The sequence below is a fragment of the Culex quinquefasciatus genome, chromosome 3 (genome assembly GCF_015732765.1).
Source record: "Culex quinquefasciatus strain JHB chromosome 3, VPISU_Cqui_1.0_pri_paternal, whole genome shotgun sequence".
NCBI classification, from domain to species: Eukaryota; Metazoa; Arthropoda; class Insecta; order Diptera; family Culicidae; genus Culex; species Culex quinquefasciatus.
In genome coordinates, this window is record NC_051863.1 from 185,553,481 (window position 1) to 185,572,976 (window position 19,496).

The following is a 19,496-nucleotide window of genomic DNA, read 5'->3' on the forward strand; positions in this document are numbered from 1 at the left end:
ACCCATATTCTAAACTCCAAATTGAATTGACTCCAAACTCCAAAATCTCTAAAGCGTAAAAGTTAATAGCTTTTAATTTCCAAAAAGGCCGAATTCTCAAATTTTATACAGCAAAATTCAAAAAATTCTAAATTTCGACACAACAAAATTGCTTGACTCTTAAAATGTTTTAAATCAAAAACCCCAAAACTCCCAAGTTCCAAGAATACGAATGGCTATATTTCAAATCAAAAAATTGACAAATATTGAAATTTCAAAAGTTTACATATGAGCAATTCTCTACCAAAACCGGAAATGGATTTTATTTGTATTTTTTATTTGTCTCAAACTTTGTGGGGGCCTTGCTTATGACCAAAGAAGCTTTTTTGTGTCATACAAGTCTTCATACAATTTTGGCTGCTGTCCATAAAAAATGGTGCGTAAATATTCAAACAGCTGTAACTTTGAGTGAATTTTCTTATCAAAGTTGTAGGTATTGTTGAGGACTATTGAGAAAAAAATAGGTACACGGAAAAAAATTGCAGATTTTTAATCAACTTTTTTTTCACAAAAACTCAATTTCCCAAAATACGTATTTTTTGATTTTCGAGATTTTTTGATATGTTTTAGGGGACAAAACCCGCAACTTTTAAGCCATAGAAAAGCATGGTCAACAAATCTGCCGCCGAGTTATGATTTTTTGAAAAAATAGTGATTTTTGGAAAAAATCGAAATTTCGTACAAAAACAAATTTGACGATATTTTTTATGTAAAATTGAATTTTCAATCGAAAAGTACTCTACAGATTTTTTGATAACGGGCTCTGTTTTCAAGATATAGCCACCGAAAGTTTGATTTTAACGAAATATTTGCAGTTTTTCGATTTTTAAAAATAGTGACCATAAGTGACCATTTCTAAAAATATTTTTTTTGAGAAGTTCAGAAAATTTGCTATAAAATTGTCTAAGAGACATTGAAGATTGGACCTCGGGTTGCTGAGATAGAGCCGCTTTAAGAAAAAGAAACACGAAAATTGAAGTTTTCCTAATCTCACCAAAATAACCTACCATTTTCTAATGACGATATCTCAGCAACTAATCGTTCGATTTTCAATTTTAAAACATAAAACATTCGAAAAAAAATATTTTGAAAAAAAAATAAATCTAAACTAGCATTTTAAATGGGCGTAATATTCAATGTTTTGCCCTTTTTAAATGTTAGTCTTGATTTAAAAATTTCCAAAATATTTTCTTCGAAAAGATCGGAATATTTGACGAATGTTTCATAGTTTAACATTGAAAATCGGACCATTAGTTGCTGAAATATCGACATTTGAAAATGGTGGGTTGTTTTGGGGAGGCTTAGTAAACTTCAACTTTCAACTTTTTTAATATTTTAAAATTCATATATTTCATAATAAAATATCGAATGAAAATATTTTCTGCTAAAGACTGATATGCTCCTGCTGGTTGGATGTGGAATCGCTGTTTTTTTTTCTTTTTTTTTCTCACAAAAAGATTAGAAACTACATTTTGTGCGACTTCCTATTCAAGAATCTAACACGCCATTTTGCTTTCTCTCTTCCAGGAGGACAGGCTGGATGCCCAAGTTGCGCAATGGGTAACAAACTAAGCTGTTCTTGTGCGCCGCTAATACGTAAAGCATATCGGTATGAAGATTCGCCGTGGCAAGCATCGCGTAGACGGGACGGTCATCTCCTGAGGTAGGAGCGCCTGTCTATTGCTTGTTCCGAATGGCTAGACCAGATCATGTCTTAACACACTTCTTCCCCTCTTTTCCGAACCACAGGTTGTGGGCGGAAGTGTTCCACGTGTCGGCCAGCGGCACTGGCACCGTCAAGTGGCAACAGGTGTCCGAGGATCTGGTTCCGGTCAACATCACCTGCATCCAGGACTCGCCCGAGTGCATCTTCCACATCACCGCGTACAACAGCCAGGTGGACAAGATCCTCGACGTGCGACTAATCCAGCCGGGTGAGTAGACTTAGTGTTTTCTTGGAATACTTATTTTTTCTAAAATTGCCCAACTCTTTCAGGAACTCGGATCGGCCAGGCGTCGGAATGCTTCGTGTACTGGAAGGATCCCATGACCAGCGATACCTGGGGCCTGAACTTCACCTCTCCTATCGATGCCAAACAGTTCCGCGAATGTTGTGTAAGTATTTCAGACGAGCTGCTGCTAGCCCTATCAACTACTACTCACGGTATCACTACTGTTCAGTGTCTTTGAAATCTGTTTTAACCTATACTAATCAACAAACAGTTTTATTTTTTGAGACAATCTTTCCACGAGTGTATTTTCCTTTTCGAATAAACAATCTATCTAGTGAATAGCACACCCTACACCAAGTCCCGTGATCCTCTGTCCTCCCTGCAAGCCAAAAATCCAAAAAAAGAAAAACTCCCCGACACACTAACTAATCTTTCAAAATTTATAAATAAATCGATTATAAAATGTTGCACTATTATTCGCTACAATCACGATTGAGCATTAAAAACCAGGCTTAAAATCCGTACATAAAACAACCTCCCACCAGGCACCAACCGCGTAAAAAACGACACATTCCCTGTCCCAGTTCCAAATCACACCAAAAAAGCCAAACATTCCCTAGTCTAAACGATTAAAAAGGGTAGGGAAAGTGAAGAGTTGACTGAAGTTGGAGTTCTGAATCTGTAAAACATCTCTTACCAATGATTAATAATAATACAGAATAATACACTCCTAATAAAAACGCAACCTTGGTTTTGGAAACTATAGAGTTGTTCCAACCAAATGGTTACACTCATGTGAATTGTCCCATGTTAATTATCACGTGGGTATAGGTGGGTCTCGTGGCGCAGGGGTAGCGGCTTCGGCTGCCGATCCCGATGATGCTATGAGACGCGGGTTCGATTCCCGCCTTATCCACTGAGCTTCTATCGGATGGTGAAGTAAAACGTCGGTCCCGGTTTCTCCTGTCTCGTCAGAGGCGCTGGAGCAGAAATCCCACGTTAGAGGAAGGCCATGCCCCGGGGGGCGTAGTGCCAATAGTTTCGTTTTAATTATCACGTCTTTTATTGCAAAGTTTCCTAAAACCCGATAAGAATAAACCCTTTGTTCTGTGGGTCAACTGGGTACACTTTAGGACTTGACCTTCTCCGATTTGGACCAATCTTGGAGGGAACGTCCATCTATCGAAAGTTGACAAAAATCTCAAGTTTGGTGCTGATTGGACCATCCCTCTATTTTTGGCACCGCCCTCTTTTTTGACGATTTTCTAATATTTTTTTCTTTTAATCATAAATTTGAAACAATTTGAGCAAACGACTTTCTACAGATAACATTTTAAAGAAACTTGTCCAAGGAATTCGATAAAAATAATATTTTAACACTTAAATGGTTTATTATATTATATTTTCACGATTAATGTATAAAAATTCAGTTTTGTCCAATTCCTTATATTTTTATATGTTTTATTTTATTACCATCGTGTTTCCCGGACAATTTTACATGATAATCAATGTAAACCTCAAACTAAAATGAACTATTGGCGAGATACAGCGATTCAAACTTTTATCAGTAAAATTGCTGTATCTCGCCAATAATTCATTTTAGTTTGAGGTTTACATTGATTATTATGTAAAATTGTCCGGGAAACAAGATGGTGATAAAATGAAACAAATAAAAATATAAGGAATTGGTCAAAACTGAATTTTTATACATAAAACGTGAAAATATAACGTTAGGTGGCATTTGTTAGTAATTTTATTTATTATCGAATTCTTTGGACAATTTTCCATAAAATGCAACCAGTAGAAAGTCTTTTGCTCAAATAGTGTCAAAGTTATGATTAAAAGAAAATCTTCAAAAAAGAGGGCGGTGCCAAAAATAAAGGGATGGTCCAATCAGCCCCAAACTTGGGATTTTTGTCAACTATCGATAGATGAACGTTCCCTCCAAGTTTAGTCCAAATCGGTGAAGGTCGAATCCAAAAGTATACCCAGTTGACCTGGAATGATCCATATATAATTTTGTGGTGAGCAATCCCAATAAAAAATAAATGAGGGAAATGAGGGTTTTCCGGATTTTTTTTTATTTTTTTATTTTTATCTGGATGATAGTTTTGAAAGTCCAAAGAAGCCAATTTGCATCACATTTGGAACCTGTTCATACAAAAATAGTTGGTGAAAATTCAAAAATTCATATTTCATTCAACGGTTTGTTAAGAACTACATCGAACATAACGAAAAAAAATCGCAACTTTTTTTTTAATTTGATTATGAATTTATAAAGAAATATATTTAAAAAAAGGTGAAAAATTATTCACCTCATATTGAAAAAAATATTTTTATTCAAAAAGTTAATAAGTAATACTTTGGTAAAATGCACCGCATTCTAGTTGTAACCGCTTTGTATGGTTTTGAAAGTCCCAGTTTTTATTAATGTTATATTGCTCATTTTCGTCCAGTCTTGAATTTTTAAGCTCTAAATAAATGTTTAAGAATTTTCTTATTGATGCCCGATAAGCCTACATTTTTGGATCATTAACATCTTGGGAAGTAATGGTCCAACGTTAAAAATTATAATTTTGTGAAATTTTCTATAGGATTTTCAGGAAATTTTATAACATTGACTTAAAAAATTATTTTTAAACTTTTTTGCGTTTTTTTTTATAAGAGCGTTGCAAATATTTTTTGAAGTTTATATCCCTCGACGCTGGCACAAGTCGAGGAGGGGGCAAACATATTCAAAATTGAAATTTGAATTGAATTGAATTGATTTTAACGTTTTAATGAAAAAGGGGTTTTAAATGATTTTACACCTGCCCAGATGTTTTTCAATGTTAAGTTTTCAAAATATCAAAATATTGGTGAAATATTTTTTTGTAGAAGAAAAAAACTTTTTGCAGTACTGTATAACGGAATTTCACAAATAAAAATAAATATTGATGATCGATCTCTAATATGCTAAATATGATTATGAACGCAGGAAAATGCATTTCAAATTATTTTCATTTCATTAAACTTCTTTTCCATTACAATTTTGAAGTTTTTGGAAAAATATTTTATTGTCTCCTGATTTTTCGGACCAACTTTGAAGATGGGGCAACATAAACTTTAAAAATATTGGCAACGGTCTAAGAGGTTTTTTTTTTCACAAATAAAGCTTGATCAATAAATGTTCGAACCAGATATTTTTTTGTAAAATAAAATAATGATGAGCGGCAGAAAATGTTTGTCTGCTCTACAACTCTGAAAACATTGTTACACTTTAGAAAATAATCCAGCAAAGTAACGAAAATTCGAAATTACAGAGCGAAATTTTTTTTTTAAATTAAAAACGTCTGGGTTATTTCAGATTCAAAAAATTCATTAAACTTCCCGTAAAATGACATGTCTCACGATTTTTGACGTTTGGGTTACGGGAAACGGCAGTGATTCTTATTGTATTTTCTTATCTTTTTTAGATAAAAATATGTATTTTATGAATTTTTAAGTGGAAAAGGAAAATCTCCATGGTGTCCCCAAGTAAGTTTCACTTGGAGTTGGAAGGTTTTGGGGAGGTGTAAGGTCTAGGATACGCTCTAAGCAAGCGATGTATAATCGCAAAAACGTCTCATTGTAACAAAATTAGTATTGAAACTCTGATGGGACAGTTATGTACATAATACTTCAAAACTTCAAATGCGTTTAGTCTCAGTTGCATTAAAATTCAGGTGGAACAATTTTTGAAAAAAAAAACTTTAAAAGGTAAAGTGGGTAATTCTGAGAAATGAAAAAAAGTATTGTTATAAAGAACGATTCGTTGAATGTTCCCATAAAAAATATTGAATTAATTTTAATATGAACAATGCCAGAGCTCAAATCTTGGAGGAAAAACAGAACATATTCCTCAACTCAACAAATCAGTTAACTCTTCAACCTTCTTAACCCCATATCGCACACCAATCCCTTTATCTTTGTCGTTCGTCATCTATCCTCCTCTCTTTCTCTTTGTCATTCACTTTTACTTCGCACTCACTCGATCACGTTCCCCGTCCGTCCGCCCTCGAAGTCATTTCATGCGCTCCTTTAATAATAGTGCGACGTTTTACAGTCGCCTTCTTTCAAATTTTCACGAAAGGCCTCCTCAAGCTATTCACTAAAACTTGATCCACCCGGCAAGGGCAAGGTAAAAACGAAAAGAAAACCCCTCAGCACGCCGGCCAGCCCGTCGAGGGCACGTGAGCCGCAGTGCACGTGCATGACGGCCGAGCAGTACGCACGCATCCGGGCCCAGGATCCGCGCTACCGAGGTACGGAATCACGCTGAATGACCAACCCCCTTGTAGCCGCACTAGCTGACTTGAGTTGACTTTATGATTGCAGGATCGTCGACGCTGCCCCGGGCCACCAATCGTGCCACGGAAACGGAAACGCTCAGGAGCGAGAAGATTGCCACGGCCACGTCGAGCACGTCGCTGTACGACAACGTGGGCGCCAACAATACTCAGGGAAATGCCATCAACGCGCAAGGTAAGCAAGGTGGAGAGGGTGGAAAGATTCGGCAGAAATGTTAGACAGGGTCGCGAAGCGACGCCTTTCTCTTCTGACAGATTTTTTTAAAAGAGATATACAGAGCTTCTGATGTCACCAAAAATCAACTAAAAAAACTAACTTAATCCACTTATGTGGTTGTTACCTTCCTCACTTTTTACCAACATTTGGTGATATCAAAGAGTGATATGATGGGTTTGGATACAAATTCTATCTATCTTCTATATATCTTCTATATATATTATATATACAAAATTTCGACGGTTTTGTTCGAACGCGAATCAATTCAACACGGAACGTCCGATCGAGTTGATCATTGTTGCGTTGGTTTCGTATGGTAAGTTCGTGAGTCCAAGGAAGGTTCTTACGCCAAAAAGTTACAAATTTGGCCACTCTGGAACCGATTCCGGAAAATTTGCAGATTGTATGGGAAAGGTTAAAATCAAGTTTTGATCACAGGAGGCTGAATAAGCAAAAAAGTCAAAAACGTCAACAAACGAAAAAAGCCAGAACGAAGTTTGTCAGGTAAGGCTTGTATCTCAATAAAGAAATACACAAATGTCACTTAAGCGGTCATAACTTGAGACTGATCGTTGTCAGATCTTCAATGTTTTGGACTCATTGGAAAGGTCTTTTAATGACCTATCCAACGATGGGTTGGATAATGGATCCGGACATAGTTTACATACATTTAAGTGAGATCCGGCTTCAAAAAAGTACATAAATATCACTTAAGTGGTCATAACTTGAGACAGGGTTGCCAGATCTTCAATGTATTGGACTCAATAAAAAGGTCTTTTGATGACCTATCCAACGATGGGTTGGATGATGGATCCGGACATAGTTTACATACATTTAAGTGAGATCCGGCTTCAAAAAAGTACATAAATATCACTTAAGTGGTCATAACTTGAGACAGGGTTGCCAGATCTTCAATGTATTGGCCTCATTAGAAAGGTCTTTTGATGACCTATCCAACGATGGGTTGGATGATGGATCCGGACATAGTTTACATACATTTAAGTGAGATCCGGCTTCAAAAAAGTACATAAATATCACTTAAGTGGGCATAACTTGAGACAGGGTTGTCAGATCTTCAATGTTTTGGACTCATTGGAAAGTTCTTTTGATTACCTATCTAACAATGGGTTGAATGATGGATCCGGACATAGTTAACATACATTTTAGTGAGATACGGCATCAAAAAAGTACATAAATATCACTTAAGTGGTCATAACTTGAGACAGGGTTGCCAGATCTTCAATGTTTTGGTCTCATTGGAAAGGTTTTTTTGATATCCTATCCAACGATGGGTCGGGTGATGGGTCTGGACATAGTTTACATGCATTTATGTGAGATCCGATTCGCAACTCTGACACTTTTTTATACATAACTTTTGAACTACTTATCAGATCTTCAAACAATTCAATAGTGCAGTATGGGGCACCAAACCGGATCGAATGCATCTTATTTGACTCAAATCGGATCAGCCAGTGCCGAGAAAACTTGGCAAGAATTTTGAGCACCAAGGGGAATACGCACACACATACACACACACACACAGACATTTGTTCAGTTTTCGATTCTGAGTCGATAGGTATACATGAATATAGGTCTACGAACTGTTTTTCAAAAGTTCATTTTTCGAGCAGGATTATAGCCTTACCTCAGTGAGGAAGGCAAAACTTAATTTCAATCACATCAATTATTTATGCTTTCCTCACAACACCATTGCAAAAGCTTATGAATGCATGATGCAAGAAAAAGTCTTTCAAAAAAAGCTGTGTTATGGTAGTTTAAAAATATTCCCGCCAGAGGTCGAAAGTCAATGTTTTGATTTTTGACATCCGAGCCGGAACTGTTGAGGATGCCTGAATATATTTTTTTTTTTTTTGGGCATCTATGAGTTTGACATTTTTGAATAAAAGACAACAACTTACTTGTTTGCTGTGCACGCTCATGGGAGACATTAAGTACCGTCATGAGCGGTGACATTGGACCTGGGGTGAGATTGGGTCAAACAAAAAAGCTGAAATTTGTAACATATTTTTTTATAATTGTGATTTTTCTACCAGGATTTGTTTTAACCAAGGCTGCGGAGTCGGGTCATATTTCAAGACTCGACTCCGACTCCGACTTCGGCTTTCTGAGTTAAGCCGAGTCCGACATCCGGTTTTCCACAAATTGTTGACTCCGGCTCCGACTCCGACTCCGACACCTGATCTGTATTTTGAATATTTAAAAAAACTCATTTTCAGCACAACAATTTTCTGAGAAAATTTGAATGTTGTTGTTTGAAAAATTGGAACTATTTTTTTGAAAAAAAAACGTCCTACATGGGCATTTCGTGGCCTACCCCAATACATATATAATTAAATCTAGAAGAAATATAAATCTTAAGAGAAGCCTTACCACGAGTATTTTAGCAAATTTTGAACATTTATTTTACCTTGAGTGTTTTTGAAATTAGGTGATTTTCCTAAAATCCAGGAGAGTAATGATCTAGAACTTCGAATATCCATTAGAGATTTTTCACCATAAATAATTTTTATTGGGATGAAAATTCCCTTTTTCAAAAATGCGATTTTGCATCATTACTTTTTCCATGCAAGGCTCCACGCATATTTGTGGCTGCTCATAAAAAAGGGAATGTAAATACTCGAAAATCTGTTATAGAGGGATTTTATGGTTGAAATCTTCTACAAAATAAAACACAGTAAAAAGTCCCAGATTTTTGTTAACCTTATAATCACTAAATGGTGAATTCCAAAACACAGCTTTCGATTGTTTAAAAAAAGATTTTGGGGGATAAAACAGGCTTTTTTTGTGCTAGACTTTAGAAAGATGCAAAATATGGTATTGTACATTTTTTTCACTGATTGTAATTATAAGGAAATAATTTCAAATATTGCAAATATAATTTTAAACATCTCCATTAAATTTGCATTTATTGGTTTAATTTTCAATGTCAAATGAAGTTTCTTTTGTGAAGTTTTCTGATATTTTCAATAAAATTGTTTTGGGAACATGAAAATCTAGAACAACATTTTTTAATGACCAACATAAAAGTGTTAAACCTTTTGAAAAGTTAAACTAACTGTTGATTCTAAAAATTAGAAATTATATCATAAAAATAAGCAGAAAACTTCACGTATCATTCGTGTGTTGACATTGAATAGTTAACGAGATATTGTGAGTTTAAAATATACGCTTATCAAATGACACTGAGAAAAACTCACTTTTCACCTAATTTATAATTTGAGAGCAGCAATCGTTCAACAATTTCAAAAATAAAAGAATATTGTGAGAAATTCATTAGCAGCATTCATAAAATGTGTTTTGCTGAAGAGCAATTCTCTACCAAAACCGGAAATGGATTTTATTTGTATTTTTTGATTTGGCTCAAACTTTGTGGGGGCCTTCCCTATGACCAGATAAACTATTTTGTGTGATTGGTTCATCCATACAAGTCTCCATACAATTTTGGCTGCTGTCCATACAAAAATGGTATGTAAATATTCAAACAGCTGTAACTTTTGAGTGAATTTTCTGATCAATTTGGTGTCTTCGGCAAAGTTGTAGGTATTGTTGAGAACTTTTGAGAAAAAATAGGTATACGGAAAAAAAATTTGCAGATGAAACTTCGATTTTTTCCAAAAATCACTGTTTTTTTCAAAACATCATATCTCGGCGGCATAATTTTTGATCATGTTTCTCTATGGCTCAAAAGTTGCGGGTTTTTGTCCCCTAAAACATATCAAAAAATCTCGAAAATAAAAAAAAATGTTTTTTGAGAAATTGAGTTTTAGTGAAAAAAAAAGTTGATTTAAAAAATCTGCAATTTTTTTTCCGTGTACCTATTTTTTTCTCAAAAGTCCTCAACAATACCTACAAAGCGGCCGTGGCTGACTGGTTACGGTGTTCGCTTTGTAAGCGAATGGTTCTGGGTTCGATTCCCATCTGCTCCCAACGAGAAAGTTAAGAACACATAAATTTGAAATGATGAATATGAACGAAAAATCAAAGTCGCTCGAGGCGGGGTTTAATCCTCCGTCCTTTGGATTGGTAAGCAAAAATGCTAACCACTAGGCCATGACGACTTGGTGAGCGTGGACTGGAATTAGGAATACTGTTACAGAGAGCGAGTTGTGGCGCTATAACCACGGCAAATAGTGTCCAGGGCATTCGTGGAAATACAATGTCCCATCCCAGAGGGTCCCGGAGTACCGGAGTACAACTTTGCTGAAGACACCAAATTGATCAGAAAATTCACTCAAAAGTTACAGCTGTTTGAATATTTACATACCATTTTTGTATGGACAGCAGCAAAAATTGTATTGAGACTTGTATGGGTGAACCAATGACGCAAAATAGCTTATTTGGTCATAGGGAAGGCCCCCACAAAGTTTTAGTCAAATCAAAAAATACAAAAAATAAAAATGGTTGAAATCGGCTGATTTCGTAGAGAGTTGCTCTGAAGTGCTTTTGATTCATATTTTTTTTATGAACTGTTAAAAAATTTTTTTAAATAAAATTTAAAATAAACATACCTTATTTGTAAAATCAACTTAGTAATTTTTTTCCGTGTACTTTAAAAAAAAACATTTTTTCTTTTCAAATAAAAAAACCCTTGTGACCACCCTCACGAAATTTGAACATTGACCAAATATATGTTTTTCCTTGTAATTTTGTCCATTTTCTATTTAATTTTGCGATCTGGACTACTGTGCATTGATATCACCCAACAATAAACTATTCAGAAACGATGGTTTGATTCTATTTTAAAAAATTATGCTTTTCTACACATTCTAAAAAAATGATATACGAACTTTGAAGTGAATAAATTGTTGGAAATTTGAATTATTGCTAGCCATTTCTTTGCATGGAAATTTTCTTAACGAACTATTGTCATCGTAGTAAAGAAAATATTTTTTATTATCAAAGTCAAACCATCCACATTAACGACCCCCGGGTCTTTTTTGGTCTCTTTTGCAAGTTTCTGCTCGAACCTAGGAGTCCGAAGGCTTGAATGGGGAGGGCACCCAAACCTCTTTCTACTCCAAGGAACCTTCCACCCCAGTGTTTGAATTGACGACCTTTGGATTGCGAGTCCAACCGCCGCCAGCGATTCCACCGGAGTAGGCTTGGTTTGGTGTGTTATTTGTACTTATGGCATGGAGACGACTCCTACACCTGGAATGATTTAACGGCCTAACAACCAAGGCCGGGACCGACATTTTACTTCCTCATCCGATGGAAGTTGGGAGCAGATGGGAATCGAACCCAGAATCATCCGCTTACAAAGCGGACAGCGTAACCATTCGGTCACGCACTGCCACCCGTGGTTAAATAAAAATAAATAAAATTCATCGATAGCAAAATCTCTTAAAAGCTTATTAAAATTTGACTTCATATTTCGAAGTTTCCCATTCGATGTAGCATTTTTTTTTATCAAAAACAAAATTTTGATTAATAAATTCATTAATCACAATTTTGAAACCGGAAACAGACACAAAATCTTAATTTCTTCAAACATTAAAATACTTTTTTGCTCTTCTTCCTCGCAGACACCGGCAACCGGCAAACCAAGTCGCAGGAAACGAGCACGATGACCAACATCGGAACGGGCACGGCGTCGTCGGGTTCGCAGGTGACGCAGAACCACGTCGGCTCCCAGATCGGCCAGGACGACCAGAACTCGAACATGGGCGGTGGTGGAGGCGGCGGAGGTGGAATCAGCATCAACATCAGCGGTGGCGGACAAGGCGGAGGGGGTGGTGGCCAGGAGACTTCAAAATCCGAAGGAACGCAGGCTGGCGGAACGCTGGAACGATCGACGAAGACCACCTCGACGGGGACGGGCACCAGGACGAAGGACTTTGGCGAGGACATGGTGCGGGATCAGCACGACATGCACCACAACATGATCAACAACAATCAGGCCAGACGGAACAAGTCCAAGAGTACCGAGGATATGAATGTCGGTAAGGATGTGGGGGAGAAATGTTTAGGATTTCGATGAGAGGGGTGGTTTTGGGGTTGAACTAGCTGAAATTTAATCAATCTTCCCTTGTAGACACCTCAACGATGAAGCGCATGCTGAAGCCGATGCCGAGTGCGGAAAGTCCCGTGACCTCGCCGGAAATGGGTCGCCGTCGGTACAACTACTACAACTCAGCTACCAACACACCCCACACTCACCAGCAGCACCAGCAGATGCACCAAGCGCACATGATGAACAACAACGGAACCATGACGCGGAACTCCTCCAGCCAGAACTCGCGCTTTTCCGGATCAAGGTTGGTGGCTTTGCCTGCGTGTGTGTTCAAGAACGTCCTCTAAACTCTCTTCTTCCAGATCATCTCACGAAATCGGCCGCGGACATCAGCACGGTCCCCGCGGGCTCTACCTGGAGCTGGAACGCGAACGAGGCTGCGTCGAGGGCTCCCCACCCTCGGACAACGTCATGTTCGACAACCAGTGCTACGCAACGACCCCGAGCTCGAGCAACGGCAACTCCGACCAGGATCAGCCCCCGTACGGCCGGCAGAGCAGCGGCCGACATTCGCATCATCATCAGGTGAGACATTCTTAGAAGTTTCAATGATCTTCCACAAACAAAACAAAACAACTTTTTACGCTTCGTAGAATCCACCAAACGTGACGCCGACGCCGGGTTCGCCGACCTCGCGGCTGCTGCTCGAGTACGAGATGCACCTGCGGAACACGCTGGCCAAGGGCATGGACGCCGAGTCGTACAGTTTGCACACGTTCGAGGCGCTGCTCTCGCAGAGCATGGAGAACCTGGAGCTGGCGGAGAGTCTGCCCGGGTCGAACCAGCGCAGCCCGTACCCGATGAGACGAAGTGAGTGAAATAATCTTTCTTTTTAAAAGAGAAACAAACAATGTTTGGGATAATTTGATAAAATACGAAAAGTTTAATGCAATGTCTTAAAATTAGTTAAATTCAAACCAAAGCACTTTGAAACTTTTGTTGAATAGTGCTGCAAAACCTTGTTCAATTTCAAATGCAATAATTTTGTATGGTTTGCTGCTTCATTTAAATTTGGGCATACGGGATTCTAAAATTGGTTGAAGATTTAAATTGAAAATAAAAATGAGGTTTTAGCGAAAAAAAATTTGAAAACAAAATTATAAAAAAATTAATAGGCCCATGGATTTAACAAAAGGCTGAAAAATTGTGTTATAAAATGCATATTCTTGCACCCATATGTAAGTTGATTTAATAATTCTTATAATAAATTATGACAATAATACGTAACAAATATTTTCGCAATTCGCAGTTTTCAGTGTAAGAACGGGCCTTGACCGATCTTATGCTCTAGGTTCTCGACGAACACGCACTGCCCTTACACCTACATCTCACCCTTGCTCTGAGTCAGTACGAGCAACACGCTAGAACACGCTTTGAGTGTTCGTGCCAGGCATGCACACCTTCTTTTCCGGTTACGCATTTTAACTCGGCCGGGGGTGGTACATTACGTAGGGTTTGATGTAAGTATAAGCGCCTAACCATTTAAAGTGTGCCTATTAGAGGGTCACGATTCTCGAGATTTTCAATTTCCCGGGAATCGAGAGTAGAATTTGGACATTTCCCGGGAATTCCCGGGACCCGGGAGTTTTTTTGACTATGCCAATAGTGCCAAAATTTAAAATGAAAAGTAATAAATTTGTTTGTTTTCAATGAATTCAGTTACAATTAATTCATGCTAATTCTATGAAACGTTAATTTAAGTAGCATCATTTTTTTGAGGAACCTTTTGTTTTTTTTTCTGAATCTGCTAATAAAAAAACTAATATAGCTTATATATAATTTTCCGTTATCGGGAATTCGGCTATATGATACAGCGATTTAAAACATCAAATTAAACTGTTTTTTTGTAATTTTTAAGGTTAACTGTAAAAATTCCATGAAGAAATATTCATCAGGAAAACCCAAATGTTCACAAAAAAAAAAGATCATGAGGATTGATATGCTCGAAAGATGATATGGAAATTGAACTTAACTTGAAAAAGGTTTTCCCTCTTAGAAATATTTGAAAAAAATAATATTTGAAAATAGAACATTCGATTTCATTTCTGGGTGTAACTGCTTAATATTTTTAAGGTTAATTTTGGGGTCCACAGTTATTGGAATTTTTGACAAGTTAAAATTTACACTTTCTGAATAAGAAGATTAGAGAAGCATTGATTAATTCGAACTTGAACATCGAACATTGAACATTTTATATGATTTTGCTTCGATGTTTATATGTTTAAAATTTCCCGGGAGTCTCGACCGAATTTCCCGGGAATCAAGAGGTGCAAAAATGGTCGATTTCCCGGGAAATTTTTTCCGGGAATTCCCGCTCGTCACCCTCTAGTGCCTATCAACATTCATTAAAGCAAAAGCGGTTTTAATTTTAGTTTGAATTCAAAACTAATTGTTATTTACTGTGTATTGTTTTCTCCTGAAATCTTTCCTAGTGTTGAGTCGTGTTTATTTGTTGCTATTTCTTTTGACGCGGTGTTTTGTTACAATATTTTGGTCCTAAGCATTTTAGAAAAGTTTTTCAAAAGTACAATAGTAATATTTGTGTTAATCCTTTAATAATTCCATAAACTGAGTAAGGGCTCGAACCTCACTTGCTTAAGAAAATAAAGTAAATATACTATGTAAAGAAACAATAGTAAAAGAAAGATAGTAATTGATGAAGTAGATAAGGAAATTAACAATAATTAATAAATAGAGGTAACAAACAAGCTTAGATTGTATTGAGGGCAATTTACAGGGAAGATGAGAAATAATTCAAATAGATAATTAAAGAAAAGGCACATGATAAAAAAAATTGATATCGCTACCAAATTAAGGGAAAGCAGAAAGTTTGTTACAGCAGCATCAATTGGTAAAATAGAGTGGAAAAGCGGAAAGTGGAATCGAAATCAAATGGAGGAATGGAGTAAACAGAAGCCGCGTTAGAAAATCAGTGAAACAAAATAAACAGAAGATAGATGGTAGACAAAAATGGAAAGAAGAGAAACCCCGTTGTGCGATGTTTCAGGTACATCCACAGCAGCTGACTCAACATACTGCGAATCAAAACAATACCGTCTACAATCACAAATTACTTCCCTGTCCCACATTGTCGCGCCCCTTTCTATTAGCCGTCTCGACTTTGACCCGCGGTGGTCAAAGGTTTACGATCCGTTTCCACAGGCCACCAGCTAGGTCATCATGAAAACCAAGCTAACGGGGAGGTAAGAAATAGGACACTTGCAAGGAACCAGAGCTATACTGTCTTGATCAAGAATGATCTAACAGGACTACGGACGTAGTCAGTGACGCTCCTTCCAGGATGTTCCTCGCCTGAGCGTCAACTGAAGAGGTATCATCAGCATCAGCCTGCAATACGTAACATATGTTTAATTAAAAAATATTTCTTGGTGAAACAATTTAACACATTCGAATGTGATTGAAAATAATAAATGTCATCAAGCATTTTTGAGAATTTTCATTTCAGTCACAAGCTAAAACGTTCTATATAAACTTCTTACAAAATTATTTCATTATCTAACCTCAACGAATCATGAAATGCCAAAAATAAAACTGTTTGCTTTTTTTGTGGTTTTGTTGATTTCATAAGTTTCTACCAATTGATTGAATCCTTTTTTGCTCGAAACTGTAGGAAAATGTTTTTTTTTGTGTTCTTCAACATTGGAATACCGTTACCGTTATATCAGATATTTCCAAAAACTTTATGTTTTCAATTGAATATTTTGAAATAAAGTAATTTAATTTTTGTACACCATCTTTCTAATGAAAAAAATAAAATGCCAGGCACTCGAAAACACCATATTTTTATGTTTTGAATAATGATTTTGTCGCAAAATCGATTTAAAATGAACAGAATTTGAGAATATATTTAAAAGTGATAAAAAATTTTATTTTTAAAAGGGTAATTTATAGTGTGTATTTTTTTTCTAATCAGTCCCAACCAGACCGAACAACTTTGCCAAAGACAACAAATTGATCAGTAAATTCTCCAGAGACACAGATTTCTAAATATTTACAAACTTTTTTTGTGTGGATATTGGCCGAAATTCTTTTGAGACTTGTATAAGGACCAATAATGTAAAATGGCTGGTTGATGAATTTTCATGATTTAGCGGAACACACATGAAACCCATAAAATTTGATATTATCCGTGGAAACTAAAGCGCCCAATTTCCCGATCCAGGAAAAATTTACCGGGAATTCCCGGGATTTCCCGAAAAAAATATTTCCCGTTTCCCGGGAAATTTACAAAATTCTCGAAATTTAAGCGGAAGTATACATTTTGCTAACTTTTTGGCACCATTTTTTTGAAAATAAACAAGAAAAGTTAATGAGAGAACCTTATTTGATGCTATTCATTTCAATCGATTGTTCATATTGAACTAATCAGCTTGCCTGTAAATTGCATGTCAAAATTTGATTCAGATAATAATTATTTCTGAAGCATTCACAACTGGGAATAGATCATGCTTGATCATGTTGGGCAACAAAATAAAAACGCTCTTATGGAATGAAAATAAACTTTTTTTTTTAATTCTTGGTTAACTTTTTTAACAAAAAAAAGTTATAGCATCCGAAAACAAGATATTAACCCCTTCTGGCCAAGATCACAATTGAAATATTTTCAAACGGTTTTGTTTAACATGACCTAATTGGATAAAATTGAATTGATATTTTTTTCATAGAGGGTTGTGCAACAAGAATTGGTTTAGTAGTATTCGAAAAATTACAGTATGTAAGGGCGGGGCGTGATAAAAAAATACATGTATAATTTTATTCAAAACACTTTTTGTACTATGAAAATTCTTTTAAGCTAATTCATTTATTAGCCTCAATACCATGTGACTGAAACTATTCATAAATGGAACCATAAATATTTAAATTTTAAAAACTCGCTACAAATATTTGAAAACTTTGAGTTTTGATTTCATGAAATAGTATTTCAAAATTAAAAATTGAAAATGTAAATGAAACCAGAAAAAATTACACTGGTAAAAGTTATTTGTCGAGAAAAACAAAATTTGTGTATAATTTTGTTATTTCAGCTTTATCTGTCAATGTTATTTATCACCATATTCTCTCGAATTGGTCACTGAGACAATTTTAAAAGCAGTTTTTTGTTGTTGTGGGGCATGGATCTTAATTAATTTCCAAACATTGATTTAAAAAATAATACTTCACAACAAAAAATGCGAATGATAGTTTTTTTTTTACATGAAGGACAGATTATAAAATTATAATTGGTATATTTTCTTGGAAATCAAGCAGTCAAGCCATTAAATATATTCATCACACTCATTTGGACCATTAAAGTTGATGTTTTGTACAATTTGTTGCAAAATATTAATCAGAAGCGAGATCAGGATAATTTTCGTGAAATTTCTAATTTCCCGAGAATGCTGCATCTCCGGGAAATTGGACGCTCTAGTGGAAACCCGTAAAATTTAAAAAATGTGCACACAATAATTTCATCATATTTTTCAGATGTTTTACAATTTGAACATGCATTTCTCTACGTTGATAGCTATATTGAGCATGTTTAGGTTTGCACCAAACAAAACTTGACTGGTGCAAAATTCTAGTAACAAAATTCCAAGTAACACAAATTTTTTAGTCATCGCTTAAATTAAATGTCATGATGAAATCTAATTATTTGGACCGGTTATTAGGCCAAAATTATTAGACTCCAAATCGAAGTAATTTTATGATTTGTTTTACGTTCATAAAGAACTGCTGTTGCAATCCATTCTTTCACGTTTTGGTGAATCATGATTTTAATTACATGATTAAAATTGAAAGATTTTTTAACTTATTCTTAACGTATCACTTTATTTTCAATCAATTCTCTGCGTTAAACATTTTTATCAAGTAAAAGATATAAGGCTTCATCCATAAAGTATGTCACGCTAAAATCAGCCAAGATTTACCCCCCTCCCCCCCCCCCTTTGTCACGCTTTTCCTATACTTATAACATGCAATGTCACTCTTGCTCTGACCCCCCCTCCCTCCCTAGAGCGTGACATACTTTATGGATGACGCCTAAGATCAATTGATCTCCCAGTAGTAAAACTTTCAGTGATTTTTTTTATATATTTTTGTAAAACTTAATTTTATTTTTTTATCATTTAAGTACAACATTTGGTTTATACTTGTGGTTAAATTCAGATTTTCTTTTACACAAACATTCCTTTAGAGGAAAGAATGACCGACTGTCCAAAAAACATGGTTATTCAGCTATCTTAGACCATCGGAAACCCGATTCATAATTTTCGTAATTATTTGCAGATTACTATTTAGTTTTACTCAAAGCTCGATGGAATATTTCAATAAATTGGCTAAATACATCAAGATTGCAAAACGAATCATTTACTCGTTTCTTCTCAAAGTTTAAATTAGGTGATCAAAAATGAGGCACATTCAGACGAATAAAAATAACCAACACCAAAAGTGAACCAGCGTCCGAATCACGTCCAATTAATCAGCCCCGAAGTGATGACTATCGATTACTACACCCCCATCGGCACAGGTGTGGCATGTCGAGTTCTGGCTCAATTGCTACGTGACATGGGTTTCCCACTCGAGGGAGTTGGTAAAATTACGTTTCCCATCAATTTGCCACTTTGCACCACAAAAACGTGCCTTCCGAAATCGTTGTTGGCCAGAAGCAGTGAGTATAATAGCCCAAATTATCCTTTTCTTTTTCCCGCCAAGGATCATCAGCCAGTGCCAAATCCTCAACCCTGCCGCTTCCCCATCGACTGGGTCCGGAGCGGCCCGTGCAGGTGCGCGAGCGGGACCGTGACCGTGACCGTGATCGGGACGGGTACTACAGCGACCGGAACGAGCTGATACGAGAGCGGGAGCGGGACCGCGACCGGGACCGTGGCTATCTGAGCGATCACAACTCGAAGTAAGTGTTTTGTAAG

The 19,496-nt window shown here is 36.3% G+C and overlaps 2 protein-coding genes across 16 annotated transcripts in view; both read left to right on the forward strand.

Annotated features, from left to right (window-relative positions):
* Nucleotides 1-1,702, forward strand: part of LOC119769672 — a 42,037-nt gene extending 40,335 nt beyond the window's left edge. For all 15 annotated transcript variants that reach the window (XM_038263000.1, XM_038262996.1, XM_038262997.1 and 12 more), the window contains exon 4: nucleotides 1,567-1,702. The gene's annotated coding sequence lies outside the window, so the exon portion shown is untranslated. The remainder of the gene's footprint in view (nucleotides 1-1,566) is intronic.
* The window catches only part of LOC6049107, a 243,793-nt gene continuing 225,866 nt past the window's right edge, over nucleotides 1,570-19,496 (forward strand). Inside the window, exons 1-10 of the mRNA XM_038262987.1 lie at nucleotides 1,570-1,702; nucleotides 1,789-1,973; nucleotides 2,036-2,154; nucleotides 6,076-6,274; nucleotides 6,348-6,494; nucleotides 12,083-12,499; nucleotides 12,592-12,814; nucleotides 12,873-13,095; nucleotides 13,164-13,380; nucleotides 19,282-19,480. Of these exons, the coding sequence (XP_038118915.1) occupies nucleotides 1,596-1,702; nucleotides 1,789-1,973; nucleotides 2,036-2,154; nucleotides 6,076-6,274; nucleotides 6,348-6,494; nucleotides 12,083-12,499; nucleotides 12,592-12,814; nucleotides 12,873-13,095; nucleotides 13,164-13,380; nucleotides 19,282-19,480 (2,036 nt within the window). The 5' untranslated portion in view covers nucleotides 1,570-1,595. The remainder of the gene's footprint in view (nucleotides 1,703-1,788; nucleotides 1,974-2,035; nucleotides 2,155-6,075; nucleotides 6,275-6,347; nucleotides 6,495-12,082; nucleotides 12,500-12,591; nucleotides 12,815-12,872; nucleotides 13,096-13,163; nucleotides 13,381-19,281; nucleotides 19,481-19,496) is intronic.